This window comes from Danio aesculapii, chromosome 3 (genome assembly GCF_903798145.1).
Source record: "Danio aesculapii chromosome 3, fDanAes4.1, whole genome shotgun sequence".
Lineage (NCBI taxonomy): Eukaryota > Metazoa > Chordata > Actinopteri > Cypriniformes > Danionidae > Danio > Danio aesculapii.
In genome coordinates this window covers 55,609,988-55,626,527 of record NC_079437.1, presented here as the reverse complement: position 1 = coordinate 55,626,527, position 16,540 = coordinate 55,609,988, and the positions used below count along the sequence as shown (strand labels likewise).

The window sequence follows — 16,540 nt, the reverse complement described above, 5'->3', positions numbered from 1 at the left end:
TATCCTTAGTGCAATCTTTTATAAAGAATAAAATAGAAAATCTTGAAATGTTGTTTACCTTACAATCTTAGCAGCAGATTTTTATTTTAATTTTAATTTTTTGCAAATAATTTGGACTGAAGCAAGTTGTAGTACAAATTATTACCAGTAAGGTTTAAGAAAAGGGATCACTGAATGTAATATAATATAATATAATATAATATAATATAATATAATATAATATAATATAATATAATATAATATAATATAATATATGATATGATATATTATAGTATATGATATGACATAACATAACATAACATAACATTCAACAACCACTTTCACATGTTTCAGTAGACATGTTCCAAATACTGTATCTAATCAGCCAATCATGATGCATTAGGCATAAAGACATGGTGAAAATGATTGGATGATTTGATTTATCCGGGGTCGCCACAGCGGAATGAACTGCCAACTTATCCAGCACATGTTTTACGCAGTGGGTACCCTTCCAGCCGCAACCCATCTCTGGGAAACATCCATACACACCCACTCACACTCATACACTACGGACAATTTAGCCTTCCCTTATTCACCTATACCGCATGTCTTTGGACTGTGGGGGTAACCGGAGCACCAGGAGGAAACCCACATGAATGCAGGGAGAACATGCTAACTCCACACTGAAACGCCAACTGACCCAGCCGAGGCTCGAACCAGCGACCTTCTTGCTGTAAGGCGACAGCACTACCTACTGCGCCTCTGCGTCGCCCGTGTTATAAACATATAAACAGAAATAAATGTACAATATAAGCAGTATATTTTTCCAGTAAAAATGAAATATTAAAGCTTACTAATGTTATTTTCTTTTGTGGAGGATCAGACTTTAAGAAGGACCTAAATATGGTGGAAACATTGTAAATAGAAACTTAAAATCATTAATAAACATCTAGAAATCCCAGAATTGTGATCAGCAAGGGGAGTTATGTTTGTTTACAGAAGAAAAAAAAGAAAGATAAGCGCTAGTGCCAGCAAATTTGAACTATTCTTAGATCAGTTCAGGTCATGTGTGAACACAGTTCTTTACTTTCTTTGGTAGTTACAACTAAATGGTTTTATAGGCAAAACTGCAAGGAGGAGTGTTAAAAAAACAGTTCTTTATGATTATGATGTCCTATGTAAACTGGCCAGGCAACTTCAGGACATGGTACTGTTGCTTACAATTTTGTTTTACCCTAATATACTAAATATACAGTCACTCCATGAAGCAAATCTCTCATTCCACCATATCCCAAAGGTGCTCTATTGGATTGAGATCTGGTAACTGTGGAGGCTACTTGAGTACAGTGAACTCATTGTCATGTTCAAGAAACCAGTCTGAGATGACTGACGCTTTATGTGCATTATCCTCCTGGAAGTAGGCATCAGAAAATGGACACACTGTGATCATAAAGGGATGGACATGGTAAGCAACAATACTCAGGTAGGCTGTGGCGTTGACATGATGCTCGATTGGTACAAATGGAGCCAAAAGAAAATTTCCCCCACACCATTACACCACCACCACCAGCCTGAATCGTTGATACAAGGCAGGGCGGATCCATGCTTTCACGTTGTTGATGCCAAATTCTGACCCTACCATCCTAATGTCGCAGCAGAAATCGAGATTCATCAGAGCAGGCAACATTTTTTCAATCTTCTATTGTCGAATTTTGGTGAGCCTGTGCGAATTGTAGCCTCAGTTTCCTGTTCTTAACTGACAGGAGTGGCACCCGGTGTGGTCTTCTGCTGCTGTAGCCCATCCGCCTCAAGGTTGGACGTGTTGTGCGTTCAGAGATGCTCTTCTGCATTCCTCGGTTGTAACGAGTGCTTATTTGAGTTACTGTTGTCTTTCTATCAGCTGGAACCAGTCTGGCCATTCTCCTCTGGCATCAACAAGGCATTTGCGCCCACTGAACTGCCGCTCACTCTATATTTTCTCTTTTTCAGACCATTCTCTGTAAACCCTAGAGATGGTTGTGCGTGAAAATCCCAGTAGATCAGCAGTTTCTGAAATACTCAGATCAGCCTGTCTGGCACCCCAACAACCATGCCATGTCTAAAGCCACTTAAATCTCCTTTCTTCCTCATTCTGATGCTCGGTTTGAACTGCAGCAGATCGTCTTGACCGTGTCTACATGCCTAAATGCATTGAGTTGCTGCCATGTGATTGGCTGATTAGAAATTTGCGTTAAAGAGCAGTTGGACAGGTGTACCTAATAAAGTGGCCAGTGAGTGTATACAATATATACTAAATCTAAATTTCTACTTTTTCTCTCCATAATACAAATAAGATATTTTGTTTTTATTTGGAGCCTATAACTGTGAAACGATACTGCTTTTGTTATGTCCTTTAATTTTTTTTTCAGGTTCAATGTTGCTTCATACTCCAGCACTCCTTTAGCTCCAAGTTACTGATTTGTAAGGCAAGTCAAGAGCCTGTTGCATTATGATGATATCCTGTTCTAAATAATCAAACTTCGCAGTGAAGTGTCAGCAGTGGCAGTGTGTTTTCACAGTGTTGTGCAATCTCTGTTACACTGTTTGCAGTGCTGTGTTCATGAATTTTTGGAACCTCATTTTGTGGCGCTTTAAATGTTTTGGAAACCTCAAACATCTCTGCAATGTTCCTCCTTCATCAAAGAGCAAACATCCAAGCTAGGGTGTGCAGCTGGGTTAGCTCAAGGATGGGAAACAGTGTGATAAGAGGGAAACAAGCAGCCAGTGGGCACAGATTTATCAGCAGACAGGTGAAGAAGAGATTTGTGTACAGTCAGACTTTTTGTGTGCACTAATAATTATTATACTTGAATTCTTTAAAAAACAGTGTTGTTTATGTCGGCGCAATAGAATAGTGGTCAGCGTGCAGTAGCACGTCAGGGTGTCCTGAGTTCGAATCACGGCTCGAGGACATATCCCCGCTCTCTCTCTCTCTCTCTCTCTCTCTCTCTCTCTCTCTCTCTCTCTCTCTCTCTCTAACTTCGCTTCCTGTCTCTATACTGTCCTATCTAATAATGGCAAAGGGGCCAAAAATAAATCTTAAAAAAAAGTGTTGTTTAAGGGAGAGATTAATTTTAAACATAATAATTTTAATAACTAGTTTCAAATAACTCAATTATTTTGTCTTTGTCAGTATTATAACAGTGCATAATACTTTTCTACTTGTTTTACAAGATACTATTTTTTAGTGTAAAGTGTCATTTAAGGACTTAAACTAGGTTAATATGTTTACTAGGCAAGTTAATGGATAACAACGATTTGTTCTGTGATCAATTGAAAAAAAATCATTCTTAAGGAGACCTTAATTTTTTATTATTTTTTTTTTATGTAAAACTGCTTTTAATCCAGCTAAACTAAAAGTAATAAGTAGAAAAGTAATTTTTTCCAGATTAAAAATGTGCAAATGCATTATTATAAACAGAACTGAAACACAGATTGTTTAATTAATGCGATGTTCATTGATTAAATAACTGAAATCACATTGAAAGCCAGAATTGATAAAAAAATATAATAATGTTGACATTTGTGGAAGGAGTACATATGTATTTTGAAAAGGATCATTTAAAAAACTGAACATGTGTAACAATAACTTTAGTTTTTTTGGAAAAGAGATTGAAGAGAAGGAAAAAAAAGAAGATTCTGTTGAATTTAATTTTCTACCAGGACATTTAATTCATTCATTCAATCATTTATTAATTCTCTTTTCGACTTAGTCCCTTCATTAATCCAGGGTCGCCACATCGGAATAAACCTCAAACTTATCCAGCACATGTTCTACGCAGTGGATGCCCTTCCCGCTGCAACCCATCTCTGGGAAACATCCTTATTAGATATACTAGAACAGTGGTCTTCCTGGAGACCTACCTTCCTGCAGGTTTTAGGTGCAACCCTGACCAAACACACCTGCCTGTAATTATCAAGTGCTGCTTCAGTTGTTGATTAATTGGTTCAGGTGGGTTTGATCAAGGATTGAGCCGAATTCTGCAAGAAGGTAGCTCTCCAGGAGCGGGGTTGGTGAGCCATGTACTCGAAAAATAACCTGGCAAGTGTGTTGAAGCTAGTTGGAGCTAAACTCAGCAGGACTCCAGGACCCCTGCTCTAAGTGATCAAATTAAACAAAGCTGTTAAAATACCTTAAACGGTAGCATTAAAAAAATCATATAAAATCTTTACATTTTAACGAGCTATACTACGGACATCTTCAAATAAGCTTCAGCTGAATGTGCATTGTGACTTGAGGTAGGGGGCTGGGTGATTAATCGAAAAGTTATCGAAATCGACATTCAGAACCTATAATCGAGCTAATTTTTCCTGGTCAATTTTTTCAGTTACTTTCCCTACCGTGTATGGAGTCACGTGACCCCACTCTGTTTACACTTCTGTGTCGAGCACAGCATATGGTCTGGTGCAGCCTTTACGCGGTCACATACCCCTCGCCGTGACTGACGCCGACGCTGACCTCTCAAAAAATGCAACTACATGTCATGACGACAAATAGCGCAAGCTCTGTGATTGGTCCCCTTGGTAGCTTTAATGAGTGCGGGCGTAATAAAATATATAAATAAAAGAATCGTTCAATAATCATAATCAAGTTAAAACGTTCAATTAATCGAGATTTTGATTATAGGCCATTAAATTTGCAGATGAAACCACAGTGATTGGTCTAATCAGCAACAATGATGAGACTGCCTACAGGGAGGAGATACAGCATCTGGCCACTTGGTGCACCGACAATAATCTGCTCCTTAACACTAACAAGACCAAGGAGCTTATTGTGGACTTCAGGAAGGGACGAACAGGCTCACGTGATCCCATCCACATTAATGGGATGGCCGTTGAGCCTGTCTCATCCTTCAAGTTCCTTGGGACCCACATCTCAAAGGACCTTTCCTGGACCACCAACACCTCCAGCCTGGTCAAGAAGGCTCACCAGCGCCTATTTAAGAACCAGCTTTCATCAGCCGTCTTGGTGAACTTACCCCTGCACTGTAGAAAGCATCCTGACCAACTGCGTCACAGTCTGGTATGGAAGCTGCTCTGTTGCTGAGCGTAAAGCACTGCAGCGGGTGGTGAAAACTGCCCAACACATCACAGGGACTACACTGCCAGCCATAGAGGACATCCAGAAGAAACACTGTCTGCGCCAAGCACGCAGTATTCTTAAGGACTCCTCTCACCCTGCTCACAGACTGTTCTCTCTCCTGCCTACCGGCATGCGCTTCAGGCTCCCCCGGACAAAAACCAGCAGACTGAGGAACAGCTTTTTCCCCAGAGCTGTCTCCCTTTTGAACTCTGCCCCCCACTGACTCTTTTGCCCCCCAATACACCCCCCACACTCCTCTAACTTATACTCCTCATAATCACTGCACTATTTAACATTTGCACATTTAAAAAAATTGCACATATTCATTGCACTGATTCACTTATTTGAACTGTACATACCCACTGCACATGGACATTTGTAATTGTTTATCTATCTGCACACTGATTATTAATAGCACCCTGTACATATATTCCATTATTGTAAATCTCTGTTCATAGACAATAAAGTTGAATCTAATCCAAAAAAAATCTAAATCGCCCAGCCCTAACTTGAGGTATCGAGCACTTTCTATATGTGAATATAATGTTATTTGATATGAAACTATGCAGATGGCATAGCAGGAATTTGAACAGTGTACTGGCTGGCCAAAATCTGTGGGAAATATTTGGCAATTTAAAAAAAGGGAAGCTTTTAAATTTCGCACCATTTGCTTGATTTTGTGTTCAATTCAGTGATCGCAGAATCTCAGAATTCTGGCGAGTCTGCTGTTTTTGTATTCATTATAGGTCATGGAAACTCAGCTTTTTAGTCTGTGAAAGTCAGGGAAAATGACATTTGGATTAGGGATGGAAGCCTAAGTTACATTCCTAAAGCGCTGATGGATTGATCCTTCATGTTACATACTGGAAGGACTGAGATGAGTTGTTTAGTGTTGGTTTAATGAGTGAACTGTGGTCAGAGGGTCACTTTCAGCTATTCATGCGGACACAAAGAGACATTCCCCAGGATTCCCATCAATGGGACTTTAAAAGAGTGCATTTCTATAGAAGTGACGATTCTGTTTGACCTCTTCACCATTTGACGTCATGCAGGCTCGCTTTGCTGACACTGAGCTCATGTCTGAGGTCACAGAGAGTAGGAAGTCAAGCAGTATAAGACATTAACGCCATCCCACTCACAACTCTGTCGGCTGCCTTGGATTCCGTCTGTCCACATCAACCAGACAATCATATTCTCTCCTTCTTTCTCTTTTCCAGCTTTCCCTCACACAGACAAATAGATGGTCCTTTTTAGATCATCAGTACTGTGTATAATAGAATATATTTTCCGCCACTCTTCTTTCTTCAAGCAGAACCCCTACTGAGCACCGCCAAGCGTCCCTCGTCTCCAGTACCGCTAGTTTCCCCAGGGAGCCTCCTTCATTTGCCCACCGCTCCATGACCTCGGCGCTGGCGCTCTAGGAGGGGGCGCTAATCACATCTGCCCAGTGACAGCAGCCATTCAGCGCTGGCGCTTTAAGAGCCCGGCACCCAGCAGCCCTTTCTGTGACGTTTCAATGTTTTCAATCTCTCCCCCACCCCTCGCTTTCCCACTGTCATATCGCCATATATTTGCCGTGGATTTTCACCCTGCGTCGAAAAAAATTATCTCACAATTGTTCAAACCAAAGCCTCGCTTTGTCGCTTGTCCGACAAGTGCTCTGGGATGGGTTTAAGCCATCACAGCGAGCTGTACGCTGGGCTTTAAACTAAAGGTAATTACTGATCACGGGCTATTCATCTTGTCATGGCGTGTAGATATTGGAACTTGAATTGTTGTGCTAACAGAGATCTCAGCATCAGTATGTTTACCGGAGTTTAGCATGCTAATGCACGGTGCGTTGAAAACTACCCTATTCCTTTAGGACCAGAGAGTCGGCGGTCCCAGATCAATTAGTTGAGGCTCTTTCTGTTGGCTGTTTGCTTTCACCCTATTAGAGAAGTCTGCTTGCATCCATGTCTCATATCTTTTCTTCTACAGTGTTGAAGGGTGAAATCGATAAAGCGCTAAGATCTGAAGAATCTTCTTACTTCTACCGAATACACTAAAATTGGAAACGCCATTATGTTGTTTAAAGCGTCTTTTGTGGCCTTGTGCCTGATTGGCTGGGGGAATCAAGCTCAAATCCCATTCATCACCTACACTCAATAGCACCACAGCAGCCTCTAGCTGGCAGGCCAGGTAGGGTGCCGAGCCACACAATGTGGGGGGATTAGCTTGAAAACTGCGGGGACCAGGCCTCTCACTGCAGGCTAACTGGGAAGCGGGGGCCGGACTGGTCAAGGTCACCATCTCCCATCCGGAAGACAGTGGGAACGGACCTTGGGAACCCGTTGGCGCCGCCGCTCATCGCCAGGCTCAACTCACCACACAGCAGGTGGAAGTCATCCAGATAATGCTGAAGCTAGCTTTTGTGTTCTTTCAACATTTTGTGTGCTTTCAATTCTGATTACATTGATGATGGTTAAATCTGATCTTTTTAAGGCTCTTAATTGTTCGTTTTCGACAAAGCGCTCGTTGTCAGAGAAGACTATTGAAGTAACAGTATGTGGTTATTATGTGCCGAGGATCGCCATCATGATAGTATGGACAGGCGCAGAAATTTGAATTGTTTTTTTGTTTTTTAACAGTAAGTAGGATTCTACAATTGGATAATGTTAGTTTTCTTACTTAATTTCTGATCTCTAACACTTTTTTTACTATAAAGGAGAGGCTTGCTGGTCACAATTGTCAAAATTCGCACAAAAGTGGGAGGACAACAACAAGTGAGGTCACAGTGATGCGGAAATTTGCGTGTTCTTATGTTATGAGCCAAGCCGTCAACTTTTTTCTTCGCTGAGCCATGCTCAAGTTGTCATGACGACAGGGATGTTCCGCTGATGAAGTCTTACTCCTTGTTGTCCAATCAGATTGTGGAACTGAAACTGCAGCATGAACAGGAGCGGACGCACCTTCTCCAGACACACAATGCCGAGAAGGACAGCCTGGTCCAGGACCACCAGCGGGAAATCGATAGTTTGGACAAGCAGACGAGGGCCGCCATGGTCCAGCAGCAAACGCAAACCCAGGAGTGGAGGAAGCGCGACGCTCAGGTAGGGGGTCTCTTCCTTTCCTTCGCTTTCTGTCACTGTTTGCTTTTGCTAATCGGGATATTGGTGAAACTGATGCTTATACTTTTTTACACTGTGCATTTTATTAAATGATTATATTTTCCAAAGTTACGATGCAAAGAAATTTGATATGAATGTACTGTTTTTAAAAATTACATACTTTTTGCATACTTTTCCGCAACACTGTTGTCATGTTTTGAGTGTGTAGTTTTGGGGGAATGAAATATAGAAATCATAACACACAAACTTTTTGGGCATTATTTTTATGTGCAACTATTCACAGCCAAATTTAATTGAAAATGTAACAATTTTCATTTAAAAAGTGGCGGAAACCTTAATCTTCTGGATGAACGAATCAAGTTTCACACCTTTTATTGTTCAAATTGAGTTTATCTTTCTGTTCCTGGGATGTGAATATTGGTGTTTTGTTAATATTTGTTCTCCAACGATCAATTCAGTTTTATTGTAGGCTGCATGTTTTGGGTTTTTTTGTTTGTGTGTTTTTTTTCTCAAACTACCACAAAACAAAATGTCATTTAGAGGATATTAATGAGCTCTCAAGCTATAAAAACCATTTTGGTCATCAGCGGGTTTCTGGTCCCTGTTGTGCCAAGTGTTCTGTTCGCCGCTTATTTCTCCAGCATGACTATCGTGAGATCCCTGTGGGAAGCCATTTGATAGACTAGCCCCCAACTGGGGACTCATTGGGCTCGTCAAGCCTTGAGATTAAATGTAAATTGTCAGCATGGATAGACCATATTGACTTTCAGCAAATCTAACAAGTTTCCGCAGAGGACTTACATAGCGCTCCAAAATAAAATGTTACTATCCTAAGTCATTTATTAGTAAGAAAGTATACAAGTATTTGTTAAAAAGTAGCGCTTAATTGGGTTTTTGGTGCTTTAAGTTAACGTTTTTGTTTAATACTAACAATCTCACTAAAATACTTTCAAAACATTGTATGGCTACTAGGGTTTGTTGAAAAATGGATATCAGATGTTATGAAATCTTCAAATAGACCATCAGTTGTTATTCACCTAGTGTCATGGACATGGATCTACACTCATTTTCGCCATATAAATGTCATCATATGAAATCCAGTATCACTGAGCGTTCATGTCTCAGGTGTCCTAATCTGCTGGACATGTCCTCCATCATGTACTGAGCAGTTAGTTGGCACTAAAAGAAGAAGATTTGTGGTTTGGCTGATCTGTTTGTCTTCTGCAATTCAATGATGCCGTTTTGGCCGAGAGTACATCAAACCTCTACGGCCCAAAAAATCTCCATTCCAAAAAAAAAAAATAAAAATCCTCACAGAGAGTGAAACTCATGGACTGGAAAGGATCCCAGGAAATATTTGAAAGAATATTGACATGTAAGAAGCTGACGAAAACTAATGCTATTTATAAAGCAAACTACATTTTTTTAACCTCAAATCTCAGAGAGTCGAGTATTGATATTGATGATGTCCCCACCTGCTTTTAGTTTGGGGATTTTACGGTAGGGTTAGACGTTTAGGGGTGCAGAATTTCACTACTATAATTATTCAGTATTGCTTTGACTTTCTCAAGAAGACATTTGGAATTTCAGAGAAGCAAAGATGTGCTGATCTTGACATCGCTGGTATGACTACCGTACCACACAAATCACAACCTGTGTTTTACAGCTGTTTGTGTAGCTTAGAAAGCTTGGAAACTTTTCTTAGACTGAAGCATGTTTCAATTTACTAGAACTTCTATGTTAAGCTGCTTTGACACAATCTACATTATAAATGCACTGTAGAAATAAAAATGAATTGAATTGAATTGAAAACAATCTGGAATCCAGAAGTTTTGAGCATCTCAGGAAGGATGCGTGCACATAGAGTGTAAAATATACATGGAAGATTGATTAAAACATTGAAATTTGCTCTAAAACAACAAACACATTGTCAGGCAGTGACTATGTTGTGTGACATTCAAATAGAAATGTCTTCTGGACAACTAGAATTGCAAATATGACAGGAGTATTAGCATCAACACCAGTGGGTGATAATGTTTTGTTTGTTATAAGTGCTCTCTTTAACATAAGGAGAATTCTGAACGCCTGCTTGTTTTTGGTATTCATCAAAAAAAGTGTGTGTGGACACCTTTTCGCATACATTTATAACAATTATTATTACTTAATAATTATTACTGGGCGACACGGTGGCTCAGTGGTTAGCAATGTCGCCTCACAGCAAGAAGGTGGCTGGTTTCAGTCCCGGCTCGGTCAGTTCTTTTTGGATGTTCTCTCCATGTTGGCGTGGGTTTCCTCCGGGTGCTCTGGTTTCCCCCACTGTCCAAAGACCTGCGCTATAGATGAATTGAATAAACTAAATTGCCCATAGTGTTTGTGTGTGAATGAATGTGTAAGAGCGTTTCCCAGTACTGGATTACGGCTGGAAGGGCATCCGCTGTAAAAACATATGCTAGATAAGTTGGTGGTTCATTCCATTGTGGTGACCCCTGATGAATAAAGGGACTACTCTGAAGGAAAATTAAATGAATGATTACTTTAGCATTCCAATTGCTATGGTTGTTGTTGTTAATGGATCGACATCAGTCGTGATACTGTTGAGAGTGTGACCTTTTAGTGACAAGGAAGTGGTTAAAGTAATTAACCTGTCAAAAGAAATGACAATATTATCGTGCGCTTTTATTTCGGACTCTGAATTTGGCCAGAGTAATCAAATCGGCAAACGTTTTTGACCTGTTTAGTGCTGACCACTCAAATTAATGGCAGGTGTGAACAAGTTCAGCATGTCAACTCAAACTATATGACTTTGTTCTGTTAGCTCATTCATAAAAGAATTTCATCCAAATTATTCGATAATTCGATTTTTCCTAGTAATGGGCTGCAGCTGGAAGGGCATCTGCAGTGTGAAACATATGCTGGATAAGTTGGCGGTTCATTCCGCTGTGAGCGCTGATTAATAAAGGGACTAAGCCGAAAAGAAAATGAATGAATGAATAATTTAATTTTAATTGGTTATCAGAAATCTTGACGTCTAATTATGACATTCGTCAAGTACTATTGTTGATCTGTGAATCACTACTCTAGTTGTACTACTTGTGTTTTTTTGCTGTATATTATGTAGTGTAAAGGGTGGCATGGTAGCTCAGTGGTTAGCACTGTCGCCTCACTGCAAGAAGGTTGGTTGTTCGAGTCCTGGCTGGGCCTGTTGGCATTTCTGTGTATAGTTTGCATGTTCTCCCTGTGTTTGCGTGGGTTTCCTCCGGGTGCTCCTGTTTCCCCGACAGTCCAAAGACATGCGCTGTACTGTAGGTGAATCGAATAAACTAAAATGTCCATAGTGTATGAGTGTGTGTGTGTGTGTGTGAATAAATGTGTATGGGTGGTTTTAAATTCTATGTTGCGGCTGGAAGGGCATCCGCTGTGTGAAACACATGCTGGAATAGTTAGTTCGTTTCGCTGTGTCGATCTCTGAAATAGAGACTAAGCCGAAGGAAAATGAATGAATGACTGAATGAATGAATGTAGTGCATACTTGTTTTATACAAATAAGTTTGCACTGTAAGAAAAATGGTTATAATACATGGTCAATTTTTTCGAAGGCGTTGGGTGCATCTTAATAAGCTCCCTAGAACCTGCGGTTGTAAATTAATAGGTTGTGTACAAGAATTCAGACACTGGCAAGAACAGTTTGTTCACTTCACATTGGGATACTTATGGTGACATAAGAACATCCTCGTTGCATAACATCTGAATTGATGGAATTCATGAATTACAGCAGATACTTTTTTGTGTATTAATTGTATAAAGTTTTTAAAAGTATGTTAGAGATTAATAATTTGATAGTTTCATATACTGTAGTAGCAACTTTGTGAAGTTTATTTATAAACTAATTTCGAGAGGATCACATGCTTATGATTGCTTGCAGCCAGTCCCACATCATTCAATTTATGATTCACCAATCAGACGATTCCTAAGCCACTGTAAATACCCTTCACGAGTTCACACTTGCAACAGTTTCAGAATAAAGCGTATTTGGCGTGCTGTCCGGGGAGAGGGCTCTGAGCTCGGGGAAGACACCTAAACTCGAGTCATTCCTCTTATCAGGAAACAAAGAGGAATAGGGATTCGAGCGAAGTATCTAGCCCGGCCCCAGAACGCTCCCCCCGGGATAGTAATGCTTAAGAGGTGAGGTGACGGGGTGGTGGAGGGATGCTAAAGTCGTAAGATGCTGCAGGTAAGACAGCTTTGGTATATATAGGGGTTTGGTCAAGAACTGATTGGATAATAGAATAATTGTCAATGACGTATTTGATACTGAAACTTCTGCGCGTGCTCCTCCCGAAATTTGTTTATCAAACATCACTAAGTTCCATATAACAGCCATATTCATTTTGAAGAATCCCCCCTTCCACCCCTACTCCTCCTTTCCTAGATGGGTGTCCCAGTGGTTAGCACTGTTACCTCACAGCAAGAACGTCACTGGTTCTAGTCCTTACCAAGCCAGCCAAAGTTTCTGTGCGGAGTTTACGCATTCTCCCTGTGTTCACGTGGGTTTCCCCCGGGTTCTCTGGTTTCTTCCATGCAACTTAAGATAATTGACTAATCCAAATCAGCACCATAGACATGCTCTTAGTAAGTAGCTATCTCTTAAGGGCAATAACTATGTGTTCATTAGCTACTACAGCAGATGAGTTCTTGAGTTCTCGCCTTGCAAACGCGAGGGAGCCCCGGGCTCGAGGATCTTATGAGCTCAGGGCTCTCTCCCGGGACAGCATGCCAAACAAGCTTTGTAATCAATCATCAACTAAGTGTGAACTCTTGAATTAGCCATTAATTGTTTAGAGAAGTTTGCTAGGATGTTCTGTACGTGAAAGAACATGTTTGTTTTTTTCCTTTGTTTTTCAATGCTTTTATCTCGCGTCTTTTTGAAGCATCACACATATGAGCGTCGCATTTTTTAGATTCCAGTCAAGTTAAAAGAACTTCAACTTTTACCTGCAGCATCACTCATCAATGTCAGTTCCAAAGCTGTGGGGCCAATCAGAAGAACTCAGAGGAGGCAGAGATATTGCAAGATTATAATTACAGGTGCTCGTGGGTGATGTGTTTGCATAGTTTTGCACTTTTTGGATACTTTTACTTTAAAAAATAAAAAAACAATTGTTTTATAACAACTCCTGACCGCTACATCTTGCGCTTTTGGATACAGGGATGCGTTCTCTGAATGTCCCCTAGCTATATAAATAATGGTTTCTTAAAAAAATGTCTCGTTTGTCATTATGTTAAGTAATTTGGTTAATTTGATTCATAATTTGCACTTCAGAAATCCGTTAAGGTAAACTAATCAGCATTGATGCTCCTTGATTTTTATGGTGCACTGTAGGACATTTCAGGCAGTGACTAAGATTAAGACAGCCCTTTAAATGTCTGACTCCCTTACTACTGAACAAGGGAGCTGACTGAGATGCACCCATTATCATTGGAGTTTACTTATTTTCTTAACCCTAAAACACAAAGCAATGACTCGCATGATTTAAATACAGGCCGAAGCAAAAGGGAAATTCTTACATATTCATTCATTCATTCATTCATTCATTCATTCATTCATTCATTCATTTTCCTTTGGATTAGTCTCTGTTTTGGAGTTCTTCACAGTAGAATAAACTTATCCTGAATACGTTTTTTACGCAGTGGATGTTCTTCCAGATGCAACCCAGTACTGGGAAACACTCATTCACACAAACTCACACACTACGGCCAATTTAATTCATTCAATTCACCTATATTGCATGTCTTTGGACTGTGGGGGAAACCGGACCACCCATAAGAAACTCACACCAACACCCAGAGATTCTTACATGTTGACACATCATATTCTAACCAAAGTTTTTAGATTTTTTTTTTACTACATAGATCTGGCAAATACAAAGGCATGATCAGCAGGTGGTTTTGTGGTTGAAATTTTGAGAATAGCAATCTAAATGCGAAGCATCACCAAATGGAAATGCATAAGCAATGACTTGTGTGCTGTAGTTTCTCTGACGATTTCCTCGTATGCTGCTGGTCAACAAAAAGACCCTTCCTAAATTTACACCTTTAGTTGTGCTTTCTGCTTTGAACCAATTGAATACTGCATTATATGTGTATGGTTGACTCTTTTCAGGTAGTTTCATTGACAGGCAATCCTACCGATTCCATTTTCTCATACAAGCAAAACAGCCAGAATAACCAGGCATAGGAGAGTAACATCGGCTATTAACGTGAAAAATGATTAATGTGCTCGTATAGGACTTACGGATATGCTAAATTGCTGGGCATATATATTTTTCTGAAACCTAGAAAAGTTTCTGAAATGGATTTTTTGTGTGGCCGCCGACCTCCCCATCAGCTATCAATCAACCTGAGTAGCCTACTCAAGACTAGATGAACTAATCTTTTCTGTTTTTGAACCAGAACAGATGGAAAAACTTTAGTTTATGAAAATGTGACGTGACAGTAACCATTGAACCACCCAAGGGCTCGATAGATGACTGGTGTGCTGGGCTTGAACCGCATTGCCAGGAGACCCAGATTAACATTGAACTAATCTCTTATATATTCATTGATGTATTATTATCTTGTTCGAGATGCCATCAGTCTTATGGGTTTGGATATTATGATTTTGGAAATCAATCATTTTTAACATGTAACATTTGAATTCAAATGATCCAAACTCGGGAGGAGCTCGGAGTGGAGCCACATTGAGAAAAGTCAGCTGAGGTGGCTCAGGCATCTGCTTCGGATGCCTCCTGGACACCTACCTAGGGATGTGTTCCAGGCATGTCCCACCAGTGAGAGGCCTCTTGGAAGACCCAGGACTATATCTCTTGGCTGGCCTGGGAACACCTCGGGATCCCTCCGGAGGAGCTGGAGGTAGTGTCTGGGGAGAGGGAAGTCTGGGGTTCTCTCTTGAGACTCCTGCCCACGCAACCTGGCCCCGAATAAGTGGGAGAGAATGAATGAATAAACGATCCAAACTTCTGATAGATATACTTGTAAGCTGTTGCCTCAATCTTTATTTTGATCTCATTTACCTGATTGAAGACAGTTGAGAAATAAAGTCAGAAGTTTTTGTCAGAAGTGGTTCGGTTCACTAAACTTGCACACTTCACCAGCTCATCAAGTGATGGGTGAAGCCAGTCGCATCACTTCCAGGAATGCTTGGCTGTGTGGATGACCAACCTTCACACAAACACACACTCACACAATGAAGATGAGCCATTCAGACTCGCGTCTTGATGTGGTCAGGACATCATGGGTATGTGAGATGCGCAACTGTCTCAGAGCACAAGGTTCCAGGTCACAGTGACTTGTTTTGCTTAGTAGCATCAGATTCTTACGCCACATTCTGGAACTCATGATACATAGTGCCAGCATGTGTTTTCCTGTTAGTTGCAGAAAAAAATCACAGCACATCTGGTTTTACAACCATCTTTGGAGACTTTGTGTTTGTCTACAAGTCCCAGTCAAGTCTAAACTCCAGTTTCCATTCAGCAGTCGGTTAGATTTGGCCCTTACGCTCTCATGCGAGGCTGCAGAGGGCTGTATCGATCTAAAGGAAGATGACGAGGGAGTTCAAATCCCCTCGTCTCTAGACTAGAGTCTGTGTATTAGTTTCCTTGGACTCTGCCGCCCTCCGGGTTCCTGTTTTCTTTAGTCTGTTTGAGGATGAAAAGAGCAGAACTTCAGGATGGTTCTCAGTAAATATAGTTGCCTGCAGCCAGCGCAGTAAACCAATCCACAGCAGACTCCAGAGATTACAGCGCTTTAATGCCCACTCCACACATTTACAACACGCAGGGCGCTTCATAACAAGCGATATTACACAGAGGAAAAAGTAGTGTTTAAAATCGTCAGTTTTGTTTATTTCCTTTTAACGGCTTACACAATAATCCTCATTCTAGGTCACTGTAAGGTTGACGCCAAATGAGAGTTGCTTCTGTTTGAGGATCTGTTGATATTGATAAGCATACATGAATGAGAAATGGCGCATGGAATGGGATGAAACAAACATCAACTTGCATAAAGTATTGTAAATTCAATAGTAAATAAAATACATGACTAAGATTTTGGAATAGATATGACCAGGTTGAACAACCACAAATTTAACAGTCCCCTCCACTCATCTGGGTGATCGGGCTTTCACATCCCTGTCTCTGAGGATCTGGAACTCTTTCCCCTATGACATTAGACACGCTGAATCTTTTAAATTGTTTAAATCATCCTTAAAAACTCACTACTTTACACTCGCCTATTCATGAGGTGTGCGTTCTTGGTTTGTTTTATGTTTCTA

The 16,540-nt window shown here is 40.6% G+C and overlaps 1 protein-coding gene across 1 annotated transcript in view; it reads left to right on the top strand.

Moving 5' to 3' along the window:
- The window catches only part of cep112 (centrosomal protein 112), a 313,987-nt gene that overhangs the window by 140,800 nt on the left and 156,647 nt on the right, over nucleotides 1-16,540 (top strand). Inside the window, exon 20 of the mRNA XM_056454261.1 lies at nucleotides 8,011-8,193. Coding sequence (XP_056310236.1) covers nucleotides 8,011-8,193 — 183 coding nt within the window. The remainder of the gene's footprint in view (nucleotides 1-8,010; nucleotides 8,194-16,540) is intronic.